Genomic DNA, 24,456 nt, shown 5'->3' with positions numbered 1-24,456 from the left:
CAGTCAAGGGCAAACCAGGGTTGGTGTTTCTTTTGAATATCTCATTATTTCCAGGACAGTAGTAGGCACAGAGTACATACTTGATGATTACTTTAAAAAAATAATAATGAATTAAATTGTACTAAATCCCTGTGTCCCCTTCTTTCATATATTTTATGAGGGAAAATGGAGAATCCTAATTCCTAATGAGGGTTCTTCAGGGGCAAAAGTATAAACCAATTTGCCTTCTATTTCCTGTCCTTTTTTTTGTGTTTATCTCCTTTCTTCCCAGCATCTTCCTGGGTTCTTGCCACCATCATTTTGTCACTGAAACTTTCTCCGAGACTTTGACTTACGCATCTGGATGGAACCCCAATTTCCCCCTTCCTCCTCTCACCACCCATTTCCTTAGGTTCTTGGGGAGAGTATGATGACCTTTCCACGCAGACAGTCCCCGGCTCGGACTAGAAACGATTATCTGCTTTAACCATTTAGCCCTCCCCGACGCAGCTCTATAACTTACCTGATTGTTCTGATCCGTTCACATGGTCAGAGAAATTAGAAAGGCAACTTTGAAGAAGTGTAGAAGGAGCTGAGAGTTACTATAGAGTGACAGAAGTGGGTTTTTTTTTTAAGGTTTTATTTATATATTTGACAGAGCACAAGCAGGGGGAGCAACAGAGAGAGAGAGGGAGAAGCAGGCTTCCCGCTGAGCAGAGAGCCCGATGTGGGGCTCGATCCCAGGACCCTAGGACCAGGACCCAGGCAGAAGGCAGACATTTATCCGACTGAGCAACCCAAGCGCCACCTGTTTTGCTTTGTTTTTAACTGTACTGTGACTAAGAAATAACTTATACCAGACTGTGACTTGGGGGGAGGGTAGACTGAGTTTGGTTAGAACTATGGGCTTTCCTTGCCCAGAAAAGAAAGATAACTCTGTAGAACCCAGGAAATTTACAAAGCCCGAATTTTCTCTCTCTCGCTTTTTAAAAGAAAAAAAAATTCACTTTTGTTGTCCTGACTTTAATCATTACAAAGTTACTTCAAGAAGAAACAAAGAATACCTTTCTCTTCCCTAGATTATTATTTGGTTAACTTTCTAGAGCTTTTAGCTACCTGAGAAAGCCAATCCAGTATTGAAAAATGTTGCGAAAAGCCACTCAAAAATATCACCTACGTTAATACTTTAGGGATCCTGAGTCCCTGAACAAGGCTCTTTGTAAAGTGCGAGTTAATATCAGGGGCAGATAAACTGCAATAGATAAAAGCGAAATGTGGTCTGAAAAGGCTGGGTAAATGTTTATGTCTCTTTTCATTTTTCCTTCTATTGCATATAATGTAGAATTGGAGCCTGATGACTACTGACTACTATTTCTGCTATCTTCGTTTTTGTTTAACAGAGAAAAGCTCAAGTGGTAGGTTCTAAGGTAAGTGCCAGCTTTTTTCCAGTGACTCTAGGATGGACAGATTAAACTTTCACCCCGGGCAACCTAAATTGCAGGTACGTGGTATTAAATTATCTGCCTTGGTAAGACTGTCCTTGCAAAGCTACACCGCAAAGTAGCCATGCTCCACACTCTCCCCTCCTTTGTAGCAGGGCTGGGGGTTGGAAGTCATTCCAAGTTTCTAGTCCCAGCATTAACTCCACCCCACACACCCCTCTCAAGAAAGAGTATCCTGTGTTTCTCAAACCACACAACCCCCACCAATTCTGTCCTTTCTCCATAGAGAATGCCACCTCCAACATCCCCTGGCTCCCAAGAATCACCATTTTGAATTAATGAGCAATCCCAACCTTAAGTATTCTTGCAGGTAAAAGGGATGCTTGGAGAGAGAACCAGTAGGATGAGGCTCCCATGGCAGAGATTAGGTGAAACAAGGGAACATCTCTTCATTCTTACTTTCTAAGACTGTTGGCTGTTTTCCTCTCCAGTGAACATTCTTTTCTTATTTATAAGATGACACCTTTATAAGTATTCTGATCACAAGTTAGCTATTCACTTAACAGTGTGTCTGTGTGTTGGATAATTACTGCAAATGGAACAACCGTGCATAGAGTACATGACTGTGTGTGCACAAGAGTATTAAAAAGGCTGGGGAAGGAGCATGTGTTGAAAGAAGAGAACTTGGTTCTAAAATAAGTATGGTATGCTTTAAAAAACAAACTTTTAATTTGGGGACAACTATAGATGCACATTAAGTTTTAAGAAATCGTATAGAGAGATCCCTTATAGACATCGGACCCAATGATAATATTGGAATAACTAGCACAATATCACCACCAGGAAACTGACATTAATACAGTCCTAGGGCCTCACTCAAATGTCACCAGTTTTGTATGTACTCATTTGTGTATTTAGTTTGGTGCAATTTTGTCCTATATGTAATCTACTTTTGAATCTCAGCTGTGCTAAATATTAGCTGTGTGACCCTGAACAAGCTCCCTAGCTTCTCTGAGGGCCAGTTTTCTCATCTGCAAAATGGGTATAATAATGTCTGTCTCTAAAGGTGGTGTGAGGATTAGGTAAGATTATTTCTAACTTTCCAGCACACCGGATTGTCAATAAATGCTAGTTTCCTTCCTGTCTCTTGTTCTTTCAGTAGCAAGGTAATGTTCTCCAGTTTCTTGCTGAAATAACCAGACTTGTGCGTTATAATAAATCAGGCAGCTCCTTCTTCAGTTCAAAGAGAGTACAGTGGATGTCACCTGCCCACAGCTGCTGCCTGTAGGCCTGGATTTGGGATCCTGTCTGTATCCAGATCAGAGCTGTAGAGGTGGGGCTGGGGGAGTGAAAAAGGAGAGACTCTGGGGGAGCTGTGGAGTGGGGGTAGGAGGTGGTAAATACTGAACAATCTTGGGCTGGAGAACTACCAGTTCCAAGGATATTCCGTCCGGTGTGGCTAGTGACAGAGGGTTGGACGTACCCGCGGGAGGCTAGATAGGGGGTGGGAGCCGCTGAGGACATGGTGGGCAGGAGAGGAGGCCAGTCTAGACCTGGTGGGAGGATCACACTCGTTCCAGAGTGCAGTCAGGCCCAGAGCCCTTCTGTCTCCTGGAGCCCTCTTCCAATGACGGCCAAGGAGCGCTCAAGGGCCAAGAAATCCAGGACCGCCTGGGGGCAAGAGAGGCACCTGACTCCCCACCTTAAGGTCCCGCTGGCTGGAGGTGGAGGCCTCTCCTCCACACGGAAACGTGGCTGGCTGGGTGTCCTGGGCGCAGCCGAGTGTGAGCCGGCGGGTTTGGAAGGAGGGGCTAGAGGGCAGCGGGGTCGAGGGGTGGACGCGCTAACCCCTGCTCGGCGACGACCTCGAGGCGCCGACCTCCTCCACCTGCACTCCGCGAACCCTGGCGTTTCCAAGTTCAAATCTCCGAAGCGACCGCTGGCAGCAGGCGAGCCGGCACCGGGCTCCTCCGTGACCCCGCGAGCCGGGGCGCAGTCCGCCTCCAGGTGGGGGCCGGACCCCGCGAGGGCCGGGACACCGCGCGGCGCTCCTCCCTCGGGCGCCCCCAGCGCCGCGGGCCGCGGAGGAGGAGCCTCGCCCGGGCCGGCGTCGCCCTGGCTCCTCCTCCCCGCGCGGGCCCGGCCCTTCCTCCCCGGCGTCCAAAGCTCCGGGTGGCCGCGGCCGAGCCGGGAGCCGAGCGCGCTGGGCGCGGCCGTCCCGCTGCCGCCGCCTCCGAGCCCTGAGTGCGCCCGCGGCCATGGTCCCCGCGGCGGCGCCGGGCGCTTGAGCCCCGGAACGCGGTGAGCGAGGAGGCCGCTCCCGGGGACCCCCGCCCCGCGGCCTGGGGGTGCGCGGAGGCCTCGCGCCGCCCCCGCGCCGTCGGCAGGGCCCTGCGCGCCCAGGGCGGACCCCGCACCGGGACCGGCTGGGGCTCCCCCTTCGGGGCCGGGGCGGGAGCTGTCCCCGCGCGCGAGACGCTCCCCGGGGACGAGGCGGGGAGGGGGCGGCTTGGCGGGCGGGAGGAGGGGCCGGTCCTGGCGGCGTGGGCTGCGCTGCCGGGGCGGGGGGGCGGGGATGGCGGCGGGCGGGGAGGATGCGCGCCGCAGCCCCGGAGAGCCGCGCTTTTGTACGAGCTGGCTCCTTACATATGGAAATGACGCTCGCGCGGGTCCCCAGTCGCGTCCTTTTGAAGGACGCCCGCCGGAACCACGGCGCAGGCTGCGAAGTATTGTCCCGCGTCTCGAGCCCTAACAAAGCGTCCTCCTCCGCTTTGCAGAGCCCTGGAGGCCGGCGGCCGGCGGTGCGGGCGCAACGGAGAGGCCGCCGGAAGGTAGGCGAGGACGGCGGGGGCCGGGACGGCGTGCCGCCTGCTGACAATGGGGTGTCTGAGGGCTCCGGGGGCGCGAAGGGCAGGCGGGTCGCAGACGCAGCCGCATCACAGGGTGCCGGGGACCGGGGCGGCGCAGCCGGGTCTGGGCTCCTCCGCCGCCCCGCGGTCCCGGCCCGCAGCCGCCCGCTGACAGCCGCTACTGTGCGTAGATCCAGGAGCGGGCTTGAGCCCCGGAGGCAGCAGAAGGGTGGTGGTTCTGTTGCCTTGTGCCGCCCAGGCAGCCTTGTGATTGAGCCGCTGAAGAGGAACCGGTGTGGGGAAACCGGAGGCGCTCAGCCGGGGCTCTCTGAGCGGCGGAGAGCTGTTCGGGGCCCTTTAAAGGGGGGCATCGTAGCAGGTGCGTGGGAGAAATGCATATAGAAAGACTTTCCCAGTGCAGTGACTGAGAACTAAGGGGAAAAGGACAAAATGACCTGCAGTTTTTGCCTGGAAGTCTTGATCGCCAGACCGGCGGAATGAAGAGTGGAGTGCTGCAGGAGAAGCTTCCAGGGTTCCCAGGGCTGGGCTTCTGCGGCTACCAGGCCGGTCCCTGACAAAAGGACAAAGCTGATGGAACACTTTACTGCGGAAAGCTCTTTCTGTGAAGTTGAGGGAGAGAGAGGCGTTTTCCTAGCCTCAGCCCTGACAAACCGGGGTCGGAGGTGCACCTAAAACGGGTGGAAAGATTGCCCTACCGTGTACCTTGCTAGGACAACTTCACTATTATGAGGTCCTGTGCCTTCTTTACTTAACAGGGGCAGAGGAATTCCTGACATGGACTTGCCATGCAACTTCTATCCTGAATTTATGAAATCAAAACAGATTGCCTAGTCTTTTGTGACTGACATGGTAGCTTTTTAGGGTTAGAACCCTGATACAGTCCGTCATGCATATGGGCTGAGCTCCTGAGGCCATGGAAGATTTCTCAGTTGGGCTCCCTTAAATCTGTTGACAAAAATTTATGTCTGCTTGTTTGCAGAGGCTTGACAATTTACAAGGAAATATATTTTTCCTGTGTCAGCTTAATTTTATCTTGAATCTTCTCTAGTGGCTAGCGTATTAGTGGATGACCTGAAATAATGGCAGATCTTGCTCTGGAGTTGGGGGGGGGGGGCGTTGTGAAGATTTCTGGACTGTGTGTAAAAGTAACATCACAGGCTGGCTGAAAAGCCAGTTTGCTGTCTCTTCAGCTGTTGTCAGTGTTCTTAGGAAGGTGAGGTGAACTCCTGGGGAGTTCATTTGCAGGTTTATTTTCACCTGTTTTCTGGTGATTCCCGCAGGGGAAAGCGTTCTGAACTGCAGTAGGGATAAAAGGAAGGACTTACAGATGTTCCAAATGGGTTGGGCATCAATAAAGATATTGCCAAGGCAGGGGAAGGCTTTACAGGAGCAATGGAAAGGAAGCCATCAGAGGCACAGTCTTCGCATTAAAATGTCAAGGATCAGCCATTTTAATAGGCACTTGCTCAGAATGGCCTGGTGTCTTTCTTGTCTTTTTTCATTTTAGATATGTGATGACCCTTAACATCAAAAGATGTTAACTGTCACAGAGGGGAGAATAGGGCCCCAGTGAATTCTGAGCAGCCACCTTAATTTAATAGGCAATATTCTTATCGTAAGTCAAATGTTGTTAAAATAAATTGTTTTAAATGTCACTGCAAATGACTTTCTAAACTAACATTTCACCAATCTTGATGCTTCCATTTTATGTTGATAATGAAAATACATTTTATCAGTCTTACATTGATAAAGGGTTGGCAAGTTGAGCCAGAGCATTTTAGTGGGATTCAAGCAGCCTAAAGCCTTTTCAGGAGGTTTATTTTTATAGATGCCAATTCATCTGTAAGCCAATAAATTATGTGGTTTGAATTCTGGCTATTGAACTTACATCTGTTGGGCAGGAGCTTGTGGAGAGACTGAGGCTTGCAAAAAGATGTTTTTATCTTATTTACAAATGAAATAGAATTTTTAAAAGATGGGACTATGCAAGTGAGCAACTTTTTTTGAAATTAGGACACTTCTTTGTTGCAGTTTGTATCAGCAGCTAATCATTTATTCAAGCTTTTCGATGGAACAGTTACAAAGTATTTACATCCTAACGTTCACATAAAAAACAAAGTTGGGAAAATATTGTTTATAGATGTGAGAAGAGAAGCTCTTTAGGGACTGTGCTCATAGCTGCAGGCATTCTGAATTAATTCCGGTAAATATGGCTCAAGAAGTGAAAGTTGTCATAAGCAGTCTCTTTTAAGAAAGTAACAAACATGTAGCTGTTTTCTGCTTCTACAATTTTACTTAGTAGCTGATTACAGGTTATTGAATCTACAATGTGCTAGGCTAATGATTTCGTTCCTCCAGCTGCCCTGAGTAACTACTTGCTTGGTAACCCACCTCACTGTTAGGTTTAACAAAAGTTTGGGTTTGACCCATCATTCAGGGTAGTGAAATACTAAAACTTTTTTCAATGTTGTAGAGTAAATGCTAGTAGGATATTCTTAGTTAAATTCAGTTTAATAGTGTAGTTGACAAAGGTTATTTTCTTTCAAATTTATGTAATGTGACTTTTTTTCTGTGCAGTGGCATTTAAACTTTTGTGTTGTGTCTCAATGGCATGATATTATTCTTGGTGATACCCTGGTGCTTGTGGTATGTAGCTAGAGGCGAGGTGCTGTCTGAACCGAGATGAGGCTACCTGACAGCAGCCGTTTTGATGAGCAGCGGTAGTTTCTGGCAGAAATATCCCTTACAGATATGTAAGCAGAGACAGTCGCTTTTCCTGTTAAGCTTTTACTGAGCTTGAATTTATTCTTGTCACTTTCGTTTTATACTGAAATGAATCCAAAATGTTAAGACTGGAGATCTTTGCAATTAGAGTGTTTGCAAAAAGAAAGAAAGAAAGAAAAAAGAAACATTTTAATTTGATCAGTGGCATTAAGAGGCTTTGACTTGCCAAATGGTGATAGCTGAAAGCGGGAATGAAAAGCTTTCCCAAAGCGGGGTTTGTCCACGTTCACCGCTTTCGTTATAAAGTAACTAAATAGTCACTTGGTGGTCACTGCCTGCTCTATGGACCCCCAACAGCTATGTCTGAACACAAACTTAAAAGCATCTATTATGATACCCAGGGAAAGCGGCTGAGCCAAGAGGGGCATCCAGACAGTCCACGTAGCTGTTCAGCTGCTGGACCATCTGGAGGGAAATAAAAGGCCTGGGCGAGGGGCTCTGGCATTGTGCTCATTTATTATTTGGTTTTCCCTTGCCAGACTTTGTCCCTTTTTCACTCCCTCTGGCCCAGAACAGACGTCCCCTTTGGCTGGGGTGCCATTCTTACAAGCTCCTTTCTGTACCTCGGATGCTGGAAAGTTCAGAAGTTCACGTACCCACTTCATGTTGGCCTTATGTTGGTGACTTCTTACTCCGCCTGCACCTCCACCTGTGTCTTTCCGGCCCCGGCTGGCACTGATTTCATCAGCTGGCGCTGCCGAGTGGCGCGCAGTAGCCCAGGTCTGTAATGGACATCCCCGTCGGGGTCTACGCATTTTGGCAGTCTTGTTTTGAGTTATTTGGAAGGAAAATGCTCCAAATAGTTCTCATTATGGGTGCTTACTGGGTGGTAAATGTTTTGATAAATGGCTCTGTGCATCTGCCTCTTAGTCAACTATCCCCAGTTAGAACTCCAAAATATTGCCCACGCTGGCCCTTCTATTCCAGAGGAATTATGAAGGCTTCTGTCAATGTGATTGGGATGGTGGATGGTGAAGAGAGGCCCCGCCTGTGGTAGGCTTTATAAAGCTGGAATTGTTCTTTGTGATTTGAAGGAGGGTTTGTCACTCAAAATTTCTTCATCTCCGAGTAAGATTTCTGTTACTGGTGGGGGTCCGTTAGGCTTTAACTCTGGAAAGCGTTGATGGCGCAGATTAGACATACTTAAGTATTTTGAGGGAGTAATTTAACAATAATCAATTTCTGGACTGTGCCCACTGTTGAAGATCCAGGACTCTTCCCGATTATTTTTATATAAAAAAAATTATTTCTTCCTTGCCCTAAATCCCAAAGCTGCTTTGGAAAAAAGAGGGTAGTTATTCTGTATATCTCTTGTGCCTTATAGGCTCTAATTATTCAATAAACAGATTAGAGAGGTAGGAGGAAGAAACCCCACCCTTCCTCCCACTCCAATTGGGAGGAGTTTGTGGCCATCAGGTTTTCATGGTGGTTTCTGGTACTTGGTACTCAGAAGTTAAAAAAAAAAATGTTTCTTAATTCCCAACTATATTTCAGCCTTTCTGCTTTTGTTTGATGTGAAATTTGTCAGTAATCTGCCTTTAAACATGGAGATAGCCCCGAGCCTTACCTGCTGCCATTAACCATTTAGTAACATAATACTATTTATATATGTAACACCCGCCCTGTGCATTCTTGCTGTCTGTGAGGCATCCCACAGCACCTGTTCTGCTTCTTCGAAGGCAGATCTCTGTCTGGTTGACTTATAAGTCACCTTTCCTCAGTTTACCCTTCCTTGGTCAGTCGCTCCTGACTGGTGGTTTTCTCGATTCCCCTCTTGTATCAGCTTTCTCTGGGATTATCCTGTCACTTGTTTGCCATCTTTAACCCCCAGGACGGCCCTTCCAGATGGGTATTGTTACTCCCATTTGCTCAACAAGGGGACCTGGGAAAGTGTTCTTGTACAGATTCTCCTCCAAAGTCACATCCTGTAACAGCGCCGCACCCCCCCCCCCAAAAAAACCAAATGCAGCTGAAGTTTATGGATTCATTGGCTTAATGACTAACTCCTTAGTCAAACTCCAGACAGTTCTGGATGCTGCAGTTTGGGAGTGGGTTCTGGCTTCTTCTGCTTAGTTACATCTAAGACTGAAAATGCCTTTGAAAAAAGGGTTGGATGGGGGAAGGAGAGGTGTGCTTGTGCAAGAAACAGGCATTTCAGAGTCTGCATGTGCTCCTTAAATCACTGTCATTCAGGGGGTTTCCGCTCAAGGGATCTCCCTACACTAAATCAGTCCATGGTGTTTCCTGAGTCTCTGGTGTGAGGAGCAGACTGTACTATGCATTTGGGGGAGGATACATAAGAAATGAGTTGTGGACCTTATCCTTAAGGAAGTTTCTGACAAGCGGGGAGAAAAAAATTCTTGCACATGAAATTGCTCATGAACATTTGGGGGATAATATCAACCAGTAAAGATGCATTCTGTGCCAAAGAAGGACTGACAACTTGTCACCATATGCAACATAATTTGGATGTTTCCGTATGCTCATTTGTTCCTCAGAGTTGGGGCTGTTTTCCCCATTCAGTCAAAGGAATGTTTTCCGAAGCACAGCGTCTTGGGAAGGAGGGAGATGAAATAAAGAGATAAAAAAGGAAAGCTGCTGTGAAATGAAGGAGATTGGATTTAGCAAAAATCCAGTGACCTCCCAAAGAGCAGGGCCTGATAGCTTATCAAATTCACAGCCGTGGGTAAGATCAGGCCTTCACAGTACGTTCGTATATGCCCGTCTTTCATTGGTCTAAATGAACCAATCCCCACGCCTTAAAAATAGTTTAAAAAAGAGGAAATGTTAGAATTCTTTCACTTTTGAGTTTTTTTTTTTTTAATATGCAAAGTCAAGTGAAAGCAGAATAGCTTGCCCTTTATGAAGTTGGTCGGATTATAGCCCGGGGGACTGCAGAGCTGTGGCAGCCCTGGAAGTCCCAGAGTGCCTGGGCTTTCTCAGCTCTTCGCGGACAGCAAACTGGCCGACTCTCAGTGAGTCTCCTGAGCCGAGCCAGCGTTGGACTTGTCTGAATCCCTAACTCCTGTGGCTTTGCTGAGCACCTTGGTGTTTCTTTTCTGATGCTACGATGTTTATGTAGCACTCTCAGCTTAGTTTGAAAACATTTGCATGGTGATTAGTGAACCCAACAGACCAACCCTGGGAAGGCAGCCAGAGCCGGCAGCACCTTAATAATAGAAAAGCTGATAATTAGGAGAAGACCCACCCACCGCTCCCCCTCCCCCCCCCCCCAGCCCAGGAGCCTGGACCTAAATGGTGCTACTTTGCTTTAATGAGTGACCCCAGTAAAAACTCAGGAGTGGCCGAGCTGTTTGAACCCACCTTGAGTCCACCTCGTTCTGCTGAAACTCTTGGGGTGCTCCTGGCTCTGTGTGAACTGTGGTGTTTGGACACTTGTCTGTGGGGAGAAAGCGGCACCGCCTAGGGCAGCACTGATGGGTCACGAGAGCCTCTCGTTTTCAGTTCTGGTCACATTCAACACCTGCACTGTGTGTTGCCCGTGTGTCCCATCTGCTCTACGATCATCACCGCTAAATTAGATCTCTTACTCAGGGCTCTGGTTAGTTAAAGGCGTCGCTTTTAAAACGAGAACGATGACTGCCGGAGGCTGGGGGAGGGGGCAGTGGGAAGTGGCTGTGTAGTGGGTATAGTTTCAGTCACTCAGGATGAAAAACTTCCGGAGATGTGCTGTACAGTGCACAGTGAAGACTGTCCTGCACACTTAAAATTGTGTTAGCAAATTTTTGCTGGAATAGATTTCATGTTATGTCTTTTTTATCTTAGTAAAAAACGTATTGGCAAGATAAATGTGTTTTTGAAAACAGCTTTTTATTAGTTAAGGGGCTGGTTCTGAGAGCCTTGTTTCAGTGGCTGAGGTCACCGTCTCCAGGGTGTGTGTGGTGTTGGGCGTCCATTGCATCATGGTGAAGGGAGCTTCAGCCGGGCACGTTTCAGGGTTTCTTTCTTTCTTTTTTTTTTTTTTTAAAGATTTTATTTATTTATTTGACAGAGAGAGACAGCCAGCGAGAGAGGGAGTGGGAGAGGAAGAAGCAGGCTTCCAGCGTATGAGCCTGATGTGGGGCTCGATCCCAGGACCCTGGGATCACGCTCTGAGCTGAAGGCAGACGCTTAACGACTGAGCCACCCAGGTGCCCCACATTTCAGGCTTTCATCAGAAGCCCCACCACATTAAAGATGAATTATTGGGCAAGCAACCCTCCCACCCCAGATTTCACTCTTAATATATGAGGTACCGAGAATTTCATGATGTATATTTTTAGCAGAAGTGATTCTGAGCCCACGTTCTAGGGATGCCATGGAAGGTGGAGAAACAAGGCCTGGGGTCGGGAGGCTGGAAGATGGATGAAGCAGGTGGTCTGGATCAGGGAGGCTCCCTGAGACTCTGTGTGAGTCATATGGTCTGTGGCTCCTCTCAGCCTCACAGTCTGAAAGCTCGGAGTGTTTTCCCCTTTCTCTAGGCAACTAGGCGTGAGCTAGAACTCCCGGGACTAAAGCGAGCTTCGGGACACAGTCTTCCCGGCACACCTCCTGTAATTGCACCAGCCACGTTAATTGTGCTGCTTTGTGTGGTACTCGGGTAAAAGGCATTGTGTCTCCTGTAAACGGGGTGGTTTGGTGTCAGACGGTCGTCTGTCCAGCGCCTCTCGCTGCAAGCCTCCGGGCTGATGTGATGGGGGGCGTCTAGGCTGAGCGAAGGGGAACCGAGTAGCCCGGCCACAGGGGCGGGGTGCAACATCTGGGCAGGTGCTCTGGAGCCCGCCGACTTGTGTGGAAGCTCAGGCCACACGGCCTGTGGGTGCTACCAGTGAGTTTGAAAGGACCGAGTGTCGGAAGTGTCCTTTCACCTTCTGTAAGTCCAGGGCCAGGTGAGCTGATGGAGAACCGCTTTCAGTCTTGAGTTTGAGACTGGCCACACGCCCCAGGACGAGGCAGGAGAGGAGACTCCCTCATTCTGGTAACGATACCCCGCACGACCCGACCTGTGGCTTGTGGCCCTGACGGGAGTGCCCATGGGAGCTGGCTGCCTCCTGGAGAGCCCCACAGTCTTGTCTCCTGCCAACCTCCACCGAGGTCCTGGGCGGCCTGCACCAGGGGCTGCCGCAACCCCCCTTGTCTCTGTCCCACACAGGTGAGCGCCGTGGGCGATGGGATGGATGAGGCGGGGCAGGACCAGCATGAGGCCCGACTCAAGGAGCTGTTTGACAGTTTCGACACCACGGGCACCGGGTCCCTGGGACAGGAGGAGCTCACCGACCTTTGCCACATGTTGAGCTTGGAGGAGGTGGCCCCGGTGCTCCAGGAGACGCTGCTTCAGGACAACCTCTTGGGCAGGGTAAGGTCTGGGGAAGAAGGCGGGCCGCGGGAAGTGGGTGCGGCTTCTGTCGGGGGCTGGGGGCGGGGTGGGGGCAGAGCACGCGTGTTGCGACTTGCTTCTCACATCCTGGCTGTGTGTGCTCCTAGCCGTTAACCTGATAAACAGAAAGAGAAAATGTGATGGGCGGGACCCAACAGTGTGGCTTGCTCGGGTCATGGAGGGCCTGCTTGAATTTGTGCTCTGGAATAGAGGTGTGCCCGGAGCCTCTTAGACTAAGAGAGAAGAAGAGGCAATGAGAGCATGTTTTCCAACTCTTCTTCATTGTGGATCATTTTATGGACTCTGCATTCATCATTGGGGCAGAGGGAGGGGGCTGAAATTTCCCTTGAAGAGAAGGAAAACGCAGTAAGAAAATTGCCACTCACAGGACGAACAGATTGCTGTTACGACTTTTACTCCCAATAAAGCTATTTCTTCTGCAGATTGCTTCTGGGGTGAAGTATTAATTAAGCCTTTCACCTAGGAAATAAGACAGGAGGGTAAGTAACTACAGTGCAGACTCATTTAAAACCCCGCACGACTTGCTTCCAGCAGGGATATGCGTGTGTGCTGGTGGTGACTTCTGCATTTGACAACAAATAGTCATATTGTCCCCACAGATCAAGTCACGGAATGAGTGTAGGGTGAGAAGGGGCCTTTTTAACTCCTGCTGTGAGTGGGAAGGCTGTTCGATGTATCTCAACCTCCTATGGCCTTCAGTTCTCATAATTCTAATTAACAGCATCATTTGTACGGCTTTGAGTTGAGTCTTGCTGTTGATTGTTAGAGTGGATGAGAGGAAAATGGGCAATGCTGTTTGAACTCTGTTATTGTCACTGATGACACTTTGTAGACAATGGTTTTTATCATGTGCCAATTGAGGAAGGAGTTGTGAAATTCAGCTTTATTCCAGTGACTTTCTTTTCTTCGTTTCATTTTCACTGTCTCTTAGTTGCAAGTTGGGGTAAGTGACCTCAGAGACAGTCCTGTGTACTGGCTGTCTGTGACACGAGACAGACGGGAGTAGCAGTCATCCTGAAATTAATGTACAAAGGATGCTGTTCTCAGGGGCTTGGCACTATGAATGTCATGTCTAACAGGGCTCACACAGAAAAACAAATGTGAGATGTTTTACAAAACTGGGACCATTCCTGGTCACTCTGGGAGGGGGGATTAGCTGCCTGTGAATACATGTGGTCTCTAAAAAGTGCCGAAAATCTTGCTTCAGAAGCCACAGAAATGGGAGATTTGAGGATGACGTCATTTGGTCCTCATCGTGTCAGGCGCTCAGGTGTGTTTTCATTCTCTCTCAATCTCGAACACCTTGGGGAGCCCAAGGAGTCGAGTTTCCCTCTGTGGTCCTGGGGGAATCTCAGCCTTTTGGTATATAAGGCGTAGTACCAAGACTGGGTCCGTTTCAGCGCTGATGAAAGCCTGAGAAGACCACACAACCTAAGGCTTCCTCGAGAGGTTGTCTCCGAGTCGGCGTAAACACACAACCCTCGGCTGTTAACGCATCGCGCCTCGGCAGCCCATTAACGGTTCGCTCTCCAGATGTTGCCCATCTTTGCCCTCGTGCGGCAAACTAAAACGGGGGAACAGTTATCGATTGATTTGTTAACGACTTGACACTATCAGCCTGCTTTGTACGTTTGCTATTTGCCTGTGAATAATGAATACCTAAGTGGTCTATAGCCTGATATTTACTTAGTGAGCCAGTGATAAAAGTTAAATAGATGTATGCATATTGATTTCATGTGGGAGGTCCCTGGTGACTGTCTTGAGAGCAGGGTTGGCATGAATTAATGCACTACCGTTCGATTTGCATTTTTTATGAAACAATTATTCTCAGATGATCACATAAACTTGGCCATATGTTGTTAAGATACTCTATATGGTCTCTAATTTTAAATTATAAGGAAAAAATGCCTTAGAAATCATGGAAGAATTCTAAGCGCTGCTAACACCTTCTTGATATATTGAGTATGGATTGTAAGTTGTAAAATTATACGTTGTTTTCAATGCCAGTCATCTTTTCTTCTCTTTAGATGGTATTTATAGGAAAACTTGTAAGGCTTTGCAGTTTGGTTTCATAAACAAGGAGAAAGAAATAGTAGCATGACAAATCCCAATATATGCAACTACTCGGTAATTCAACAAATACGTGTTGTAGGGGGTCCTGCGTGTCAGGGTTTCTGCTAGTCTGTGGTATGGGGGCAACTTATTCATGTTTATCATAGACTAAGGTTTTCCACTAAATTGGCTTCTGGGTACAGTAGTATCTAACAGCTTCCTGGGTGCCTAGGGCTTAAATTTATCTTTAAATTTTAATAATTTCTAAATAAAACTCCCAAGTTTACCTTTATTGGAATTGGGCTGAATTAATCATTTTTCCTTGAAAAAGAAATAAGATAAAAAGTATTGCCCTCCTCAATAAGAATATGAATATTTTGTTTATTTCAAAATCCATCTGTAATAACTTCCTGTTTTTTTTTTAAGCCTACTATTTCTTTTGACAGTAGTTAAGCAAAGTAACTGAAATTGACTTGCCATTTTCATGCATTTTACTCCTAGGCCGTTTACCCCCAAATTATATTTCAGTTCGTCTATCTGGTCTTGCATTATAACTTGATGTTGTATCCCCTGTGTGTGGTGTTCACTGTTTAAGTATTTGAAATGCCTGAGGATTGTGGATCACTGATTTGAAGGAAGCAGGCCATCGCTGTTGGGTGTTTCCTGCTACATTATCAAAAGAGCTCTATCCATATTTTTGTTATCAGTTAAGCACCTGTCAGGTGGGTGGGAGCTGAAGCCCAAGGCCAGGAAATCTGGGAGACACTGAAGAACTTCTAGTCTGGTGGGGTAATGTGCCTGGCAGCTGAACAGTCCTTTTTTTTTTTTTTTTTTAAGATTTTATTTATTTATTTGAGAGAGAGAGCACAAGCGGGAGAGCACAAGCCAGGGAGGGGAAGAGCAGAGGGAGAGGGAGAAGCACATTCCCTGCTGAGCAGGGAGCCTGACACGGGGCTCAGTCCCAGGACCCCTGAGATCACAACCCTGGCTGAAGGCACCTGCCCAACCGACTGAGCCACCCAGGCGCCCCCAGCTGAACAGTCCTGAGAGCAAATACTACAAACATATAAGAAACCAGAACAGCATTAGCTCTTTTTTTTTTTTTAATGATTTTTTATTATATTATGTTAGTCACCATACGGTCCATCCCCGGTTTCTGATGTAGAGTTCGATGATTCATTACTTGCGTATAACACCCAGTGCACCATGCAATACGTGCCCTCCTTACTACCCATCACCAGCCTATCCCATTCTCCCACCCACCTTCCCTCTGAAGCCCTCAGTTTGTTTCTCATCGTCCATAGTCTCTCATGTTTCATTCCCCCTTCTGATTACCCCCCCTTCTTTATCCCTTTCAGCATTAGCTCTTTTATTGAACCAAGTTTTCATCCAAACAATTGATATTGGTCATAGGTGCTTCCTGGTTTTTTTGTCTTTTATTTTTCATTTTTATTATTTTTTTAAAATTCAAGTTAGTTACTGTATAACGTATTATTAGCTTCAGGGTGGAGTTTGGGATTCATCAGTTGCATATAACACCCAGTGCTCATTACATCAAGTGCCCTCCTTAATGTTCGGCACCCAGTTACCCCATCCCCCACCCACTTCCCCTCCTGCAGCCCTCAGTTTGTTCCCTATAGTTAAGAGTCTCTTATGGTTTGCCTCTCTCTCTGTTTTTATCTTATTTTTCCTTCCCTTCCCCTATGTTCATCTGCTTTGTTTCTTAATGTGTCTTTTAAATTACATGTTGTCATATGCTTCTCTCTTTTACTGGAAATCAGGACATAAATATGATAGTCTACCGTGGTTTTATTGAAGCTGTAATATCAGTTTTAAAAATGCATTTTCCTGTACTTAAGGAATTTAACACCTTTGAGATGTAACAGCCCCCTGAGAATCTAAGGAGTTTCCTTGCTGTGCTCTCTGTGGTAGGAATCTGGGTGCTGACGTGCTCCATGTCCTTGGCACTCTTTAGAATCGGAACAAGCCACCTGGTAGCAGAACCCCCAGTTGGCCTCCAAAGAGTCCCACAGGTGTGTGGACTTTGGTCATCAAAGGCACTTTGACATTTTTAGTGTTAAAATCTGATAGCTTTACAAATATATAATTTAGGTCACTTTTCCCACCTTTCATTTTAAAGTGCTTGGGGTTCTTTTATAAATATCATGACTAATTTCATACGGTGATTTGCTTATTTGTTTCTAGTTCATTAAAAGCTTTTTAAGATTTCTTTCTCTTATACATATTTTAACCATTTGAAAAGTAAATGAGAAATACAGAAGTACCTTCTGGTCGTGATTACCTGGACTTGTTCTCCGTGTGCAGAATTATGCTTGATCATCAAATAGTGTCTATTTGTAATGACCCTGTGTTCGTGCTCCTGCTTCGTATTATTGGTCTGAGGCTTTTTAAATGCACTGGAGGAAATGTGATGACATTTCTCATTGCATCTCTTATTAAATGTCTGGAAGTTGCTTTATCTTACTATTTAACCACCTTACTTTAACCTGAAATGGTGAGGGTATTGTCGGATTCCCATTTGGTCTCTGTAAACCACCACTCCCTTCCTTTACAATGGTCTCCACTGGGGTTGACTTGAACTCCTAAGGTCTGTGGTTCCCAATTATGGACAAGAAGACATTCTGATTAAGAGGCTGCAGGACTTGCTTCTACTCTGTATTAATGCTTTGTTGTCAAACTCATTGCAAAATTAACTTCGGTTTTGCATGCTGTGCACCTCGAGCCTCTCAGAGCTACTGAGTCTGATGGGAAGCCGGGGTGAGGGGAGGGCTGTTGGGAAAACCAGCAGCTCTCAGTGAGAGGCGGCGACGAGTGTGGAAAGGCTGTTCTCTCCTTCCTGCTTTATTTCAGTAATGACTGCCTCTTTCTCTGGAGAAAGTGTGCTCTAGGATGCTGACTTGATTTCTGCAGTACTCCACGGATGCTCTTATGAGTAGCTTCTTGTTTGGACGGAGGGGACTGAAAGTTCTTTAGTGTCCATCCCAGATTTTAGACTTTAGTGTTCATCTGTATGATAGAAACCCTGGAACCCAGAATTTGGAAAAGTGCATTGGCCTGTCCAAGGTCAGGCAGCTCATTTCAAGCAGCAGCAGAATAGGGACGCAGATTTCTTCATCCCTGAATTTGAATCATGTCTTCACAGCCTCCTCAGACTCCAGATATAGCAAGAAAGAATCTCATTCTCCACTCCCCACCCCCAGCCTCATCAGCACTACCAGCACATCAAGATAGTGTAGTGTCTGAGCAGTCTTTGAAGTCAGCCCGGATTCAAGTACTGATTCTTGTCAATTTTAGCCCTATGGGGGTTAGCCCTATTACCTTATAATAGTCTGAGCCTCAATTTCCTCATCTGTATAATGGGAAACAATACCCTCCTCACAAGATTGTGATGAGAGTTGAATAAGATTGTGGGGCACATAGTTAACTGCCATGTTCGAGGTCTGCCTGTATGCTTCTCTCTTCCCTGCCTCCCTTACATACGCAGAGCAGGTCTTTGATAAATAGTGGCTTCCCAGTAATGATTTCCTGAGAAAGCTGCGAGGCGCGGAGAATGGATTTGCTCGAAATTCTCTTGTGTGGCCGCGGTTTGCATCTGTTTCCATCTGTAGGCAGGGCCCCTTGGATCACTCTTGGACTGCGACTTCAGACATTTGTTGTAGGTTTGGACTCGCCTTTTCAGACGAGCTTTGCCTCTCTTCACATTGCCTGCCGTAAATGACTATAATAACCGAGTGCGTTATTTAGGAAAAGACATTTCACAACAGTGTCTTTCATTATGAAACTATGTCTCTGTATCCTTTCTCTTTTGCATAATGCTGTACACATCGTTTTCCTGCGCGGTGACCTTCTGAAGTCCCGAGTTTCTCTCCCCATGGCAGTTAGCACTTCGTGTTCGGAGTGTTCTTTCGATTTCCCTTTGTATTAGGAGATGCAAACCTCCTCGGTGTGATGTTAGCTCCACGGGCCTTTGTCTCGTTTAATAAGATCACTTGGTTGAACACTTGGCTTGAGCCTGTCATCCTGGGGCTGTTCGAAGTGCTGCCTGTGCCCATGTGGGAGCTGCACGTCTTTGATCTCCATGATTGCACGAGACGACTTTATGCAACGTTAAGTTCCTTATTCTACTTCCTGTTACAGGGTTGTTTTTTTTTTTTTTTTCTCTGTGTGTGTGTGTGTGTGTGTGTGTGTGGTTTGAAGTAACGTTTGCTTCTCATGCAGTGCTTACATTCTTTTTTCCAGAAAGGCAAATTGTGCTTCTAAAAAAGCATTCGAATGAAATTTGCAGAGGAAAAATGATGAGGTAAATTTCTATTAGGCGGGGGTGACACATGACGAAAAAATCAGACTTGACTGGTCCTCCTGTTAATTTAGTTTAAATGTCATGTGTGTTTTTAGTCCATCAGGTAATTTTCCCATTGCTGCAAACTGCCCTTTGAGGCATACAAGATATAGGAATGCTTGTAAAATGAATGGCAGCAATTATTATTCAAATGAGGGGGTACCAACCCGGGGAAGCACAGCTTGGAGGCTTGTTACCGTGTGAGATTTAATTGCGTTGTATATTTGTGAAGATTTCTAAATTTTAACATAATGCAATAGTAAAGCTCCCTTGGAGGAGAAAAATGGTACTTACAAATCCCAGTTACCGAACTCAGTGAGCCCACCGATGCACATTTCTTCACAATAGAGGGCATTTATTAACGGTTTGGTTCTGGGATGTGCCCTGAGGGGCTTTTCCACCACATCAGTATTCATGAGCATTGTCAGAAAATAGCAGTCACCTGCCTCTATTAGAGAACGATCTTCTTCAAGATGTGGAATTTACTGTTATTTAAAGTGGAGGGTCCAGGGTCTCTGTGCCCTTGCAGGAGGGAAATAAAGATCAGTTTAAGACTTAAGACGGTTCTAGTTGTTTTGATCGGCTTGCCATGTTTTCAGTTTTGGATTTTTAGATGTGTGTGTGTGTGTGTGTGTGTGTAAGAGGTCCATCAGATAGACACTGTGGGATTATGAAGAACCTCTGAATTAATCAAAAATGTGGCTGATGTAATAGGTCTGTTTTGGAAACTGCGCAGCTCTGCCCGTGATTATCTTAGGGACGCTGAATGTCCGCAGACCGTCCCACCTGCTTGTTTTTGTGTCTCTCGAAGCACTGACCAGATTCGACCTTGTAGGTGCTAACCAGCTTTCCTTTCTTCTCCCCCCTACTGCCCTCCCACAATCAAGATTCTCTTCCGGATCTTTTACCCCCTGGAGTCCCAGGTATTGCTTTACGTGGGCTTTGTGTCACGGTGAGGATTTGACACGGAGCAGCACAGGGATGTCCCTGAGAGGCCAGACCAGCAGTGAAGCATGTCTGGGGCAGGCTGGGCTGCCCGGCTTTGAGGAGTCCAGTCAGAAGTCCTGGGTTCTGCAGGTAACCCCGAGATGTCAAGATGTGAGGCCCCCAGCAAGGTACACGCCTTCTTCGTGCTCTGTCTCCTCAGTCCTATGGGGGAGATGCCTGCTGTGACCGACTCCCATGATTACGAGATCCAAATGACGAAATGCCTGGGAAAGAATGAACCCGCGATAATACACCCGGTTCATCTAGTGTTATCCAGGACCCACGTTCATCCAGTTTTCTAATAACTGGATCTCATACCCCATTTAGTGACAGTCTTAAAAAAAGAGTTACCATTAGGGATTACAAACATTTTATTCAAGTTTTACCCTACCAAAGAGGATATTAAACATCATAAGGTCGTTCTTGATCATTTAAAATCTCCTTGGTCTATCTATATTATAAGAGCAATATTCTCACGATTTATTTAGTGGCACAGAGGTCCTTGCCTCAACACTAAACAACGGAGCCTATTAGTTTTTTGAGACCATGTCTTTTTTTTTTTTTTTTGAGGATTTTATTTATTCATTTGATAGAGAAAGAGCACAAACAGGGGGAGGGGCAGGCAGAGGGAGAAGCAGACTCCCCGCTGAGCAGGGAGCCTGATGCGGGGCTCGATCCCAGGACGCTGGGATCATGACCTGAGCTGAAGGCAGACACTTAACCCACTGAACCACCCAGGCGCCGAGGTCATGTCTTTTTAAGTGGTTGGTGTAGTTTTTTAAAACCAGGTTTTTTAAGTATACGAATTATACTTTATTTTTGCTTGAGGGGAGATAGTTCATGTCTTTAGTCAATCCCAAGATGTCAGTCGTTACTTCTTGGAGTGCTTACCGCCAAGTGCTCCCGTCTCTTATTTGCTGCTTCTAATCTGTAGTGGGTTCGGAAGCAGGACATCAGAGCTTATAATAAATCAGGTAAAGTGAAAATAAATTCCTCCCGAGCTGCTTGTGTGGCATTTTCTGTGGAAAGAGTGGGCGCTTTTTCACGCCTTCCTCAGCCTTGGACACTGCTTGTTGTTTTCCAGTTGTCTGCTCTCGCGTGGTCTGACACGCAGTCTCCATATAAATGAGGTTTACGGTCTCAGAGGGCGGCGTGTTTGTAGGAGGCCTAAATGTCCCTGGGATGTGGTATAACGGAGTCTTGGGAGTTGGATGGAATTGACGTCCAGAGTACAGGTACCTTGGTCATTTTTCAGGGTAAGATTGAGGTACATGGGCTCCTGGGCGACCTCCATGGCTGATACTCACTGAATTGGACTGTGCCAGGACTAGATGGAGAAGGGCTCTTTCTGATCCCCTCGGTCAGAGCTTCGACCTTTAGAAGACCCAGCAGAGACCCACGAGCCAAGTGTAAAAGACTTGGAGTTCTCAAGGAGAGTACCTCCCTTTTGACATAAGAGCCTCTTTCTGTTCAGCTCACAACTGGCGAGGAGAGGCTAAGGTTTCGTTCAGGTCACTCCCATCAGTACCCTACAGGAGGAGAACCCCCGAGCTGAGGTCCCTAAACACAGCACACTGGATCCGTTTCTCTGATGTTGGGCAACTGTCCAGATCCTGGTGGGGAGGCAAGATCCCGGCTGTCATCCCCTCCCCCTGGCTGTCTTGGTCACTCTCAGGTCCAGGTGCTTTGCTTGAAAATGTGGCCATTTCTCTGTAAAAGCAGAGGAAGCAGTCATGCCATACACCTATTGGTAATTAACTGCACCAAGTGGTATTAACTACCACTTGCTGAGTACCTGATAAGTCCCTGGAAGTTCTAGACCTCTTACGTAACTCTCATTTTAATTTCCTACTGCTGCTGTGAGGGAGGTGTTATTTTAAATAACATGAAGTACGTGCAGTGCACCTCACACAGCAGGCGCCTGTGCTCCCCGTGCCGTTTCTGGAACATTACTCGTGGGCAGGATCTCTGTCACTCTCGTTCACGGCTCTATCAGCAGGGCCTAGGGTAGTGCCTGGCCCATAGCAGCTGCCCGATAAATATTTGTTGAACGATCATAAAAATTGTTCGAGGTCCCCATTTTACACATGAGCAAACTAAAGCTCAGAGAGGGTTAGTAATCTAGCTACCGCAGGAAGAAGCGGCTGAGGCAGGGTCGGACTCTGGACCCAGCTGGCTCCTCACCCTCCGACTGCCCACCCCGTGGGGAAGGAATGATTCCCGTAGGCAGTAGGCAGTGCCTGGCAAGTGTCCCTGGATGGAAGAGCCCTTGGGTATGTGCTGTTTGTGGACTGGCTGGTTGGGAAGACGGCCTTGCCCCTGGAAACAGGAGCCAGGATGCCACGGTGCCTGAAGCCCACATTCATACTTCGGGCCGGCAGCAGGACCTGGCCGTCCTCCCTCTTGCAGGCTCCTCGGTGATTTGTCCGTTGGGAACCCTAGTCAGCACCACTTCCCTCTTAATTTTTTGTTGATTGCTGGGCCCTGGCTCTCTAGCAGATGCCCTGCCTCCCTTGACAGGTTGCCCTTTTTTGTTTTTTTTAAGTGGGAGAGGAGGAGGGGAGGGGCAGAGTGAGAAGGAGAAAGAGAATCCCAAGCAGACTGTCGGCTGAGCACAGAGCCTGACGTGGGGCTCGATGTCAGAACCCTGAGATCATGACCGAGCCAAAACCAAGAGTCGGACACTAAACCCACTGAGCCACCCAGGCGCCCCTGCCTTGGCAGCTTTCTGCTCTGGCTTTGTAGAGTAAACTGCTTTTTAGTCTATACTATCTAAAGGAACATGATTTTAGAAAGTAATTTTAAGTGATGAAATGGATGCAGTAGAAAGAGCACATACACTGGGGAAAGCATGGCGGATTGCAAGCACATACGATTTTGTGGCCTAGGAGCCTCACGGACTCCTCTCCTTTACATCGACTTGTGTGGATAAGGCCTACACTTTCTTTCCTCCGTTGTTTAACTGATGAGGTTTGCTGCTTTTCCCAGTACAATTCGGCAGTGGTTTTTATCTGTCACCTATATTCAAACGTCTAGGCAGTGTCTCGTAATGATGTCCCAAGAGACCACGGCGGCACAAATATCAAATTGACGGACTCTGTACTTACGTATGGTTTTCTGGGTAAACAGGTGGCACACTATCAAACTGGAATTATGGGGAGAAGAAATACCGTCTTTCCCTTCTGCCTCATGGTGAGGTCACATGAATTTAAGTTATAGAAGAATACGCTTGGCCATAAAGAAAACCGTTTTACCCCTTCGACCAAAGCAATATCCCAATTCCGAGTAGTTACTTAGGTAAAACTTGTGTTGTTTCATCCTTCTGTCAAGGTAATTGTGTGTTTAAGAATTCAGGAAAATGCTTCCCAAGGTTCTTTTATTCTTTGTGTTTGCCATTGATTTCTTTTTGTTTATAGAATCACAGGGGCCTTGGGAGATAAGTATTACATACCTGCCTCAGACAAGACTACGGTCAAGTCATCCTCAAACGGTCACACATTCTCTTCTAGAATGTCTTAGGACATGAAAGCCTCTGTGGGGCCTTGTTACAATGGATCCTTTACTTGGGAAGTTTTCCCTAATATCTCACCTAACCTCTTTCTCTTGTGGTCTTGTTCAGAAAAATAAAAGGAGTTGAGTTCAAAACATACCTTTTCCTGAGTTTATAAGGAGGGTTTTGCTCTATAGCTTCCCCGCTCAGGATTGAATAAACATGGAAGTTAGTGTTTAGGACACTGGGGTGTCAGAAATGATCAGCCCACTTTCCCTTCAGTGCTTTGGAGAAATGAAGAAAAGGGAAAAAAGCAAGTTATGCCTCACTTCAAGGCTGTCAGGATGCTACCAAATGGTTCTGGTACCTTGAACATGGATTTACTTCCTTAAGGCTGTGGTAACGATTTTGAATTTATTTTTCATTGTTTATTTTTAGGTGCATTTTGACCAATTTAAAGAAGCATTAATACTTCTCTTGTCCAGAACTCTGTCAAATGAAGAGCACTTTCAAGAACCAGGTAAGGGCGCTCACTAACTTTTCTTCTCTACGTTCCCTTTAAAACTTGTCCAGGGAAGAATTCGGGACCTTGAAGCATGTCTATGAGAGCTTTGGGCGTCTGCCTTTTAAGACTGAACAGTTATTTTCAGTGACTTGTCTTTTGATTTTATCCTAAAAGCCTTGCAGCTGTTGAACACTAAAATGAGGCTTCCCTTCCACAGCAGTGTATTAGGGAAGAAGTAATTGGATTGTTCCTAGGCCATATGTCAGATGGTGTGCCAGTAATCCCGGAATGAGCAGAGTGAAGGCGGATGGTACTTTCTCCATCCTACTTCCTGTGTATATGGAAGGATCTGAGTTGGGGGGTGGGGTGGATTTTGCCCCAAAGAAGAGTGGCCAATCTAGAGATAATCTTATTTGGTCCTAGTAGGTGGATAACTCTCTGCTATAGATATTATCACGTTATATTATAATTGATAATACATATCTCAAGCAATGGTTCTTGAGGACCATGTTGTTTATTTTTGTATTTTCAGGGTCGAGGAGAATGCTTCACACATAGTAAATATTCAACAAATGTTAAAAAATAAAGG

General features: G+C 46.8%; 1 protein-coding gene across 1 annotated transcript in view; it reads left to right on the top strand.

The window, feature by feature from the left end:
* The first annotated feature begins 4,004 nt into the window (after positions 1 to 4,004).
* NIN (ninein) overlaps positions 4,005 to 24,456 on the top strand; it is a 94,129-nt gene continuing 73,677 nt past the window's right edge. Inside the window, 3 exon segments of the mRNA XM_040620896.1 lie at positions 4,005 to 4,252; positions 12,228 to 12,431; positions 23,801 to 23,882. Of these exon segments, the coding sequence (XP_040476830.1) occupies positions 4,016 to 4,252; positions 12,228 to 12,431; positions 23,801 to 23,882 (523 nt within the window). The 5' untranslated portion in view covers positions 4,005 to 4,015.

The sequence above is a fragment of the Ursus maritimus genome, unplaced genomic scaffold (genome assembly GCF_017311325.1).
Source record: "Ursus maritimus isolate PB19 unplaced genomic scaffold, ASM1731132v1 scaffold_36, whole genome shotgun sequence".
In the NCBI taxonomy this organism is placed as follows: domain Eukaryota; kingdom Metazoa; phylum Chordata; class Mammalia; order Carnivora; family Ursidae; genus Ursus; species Ursus maritimus.
Note: the sequence above shows the minus strand (reverse complement) of the source record. Positions and strands in the feature narration are given on the sequence as shown.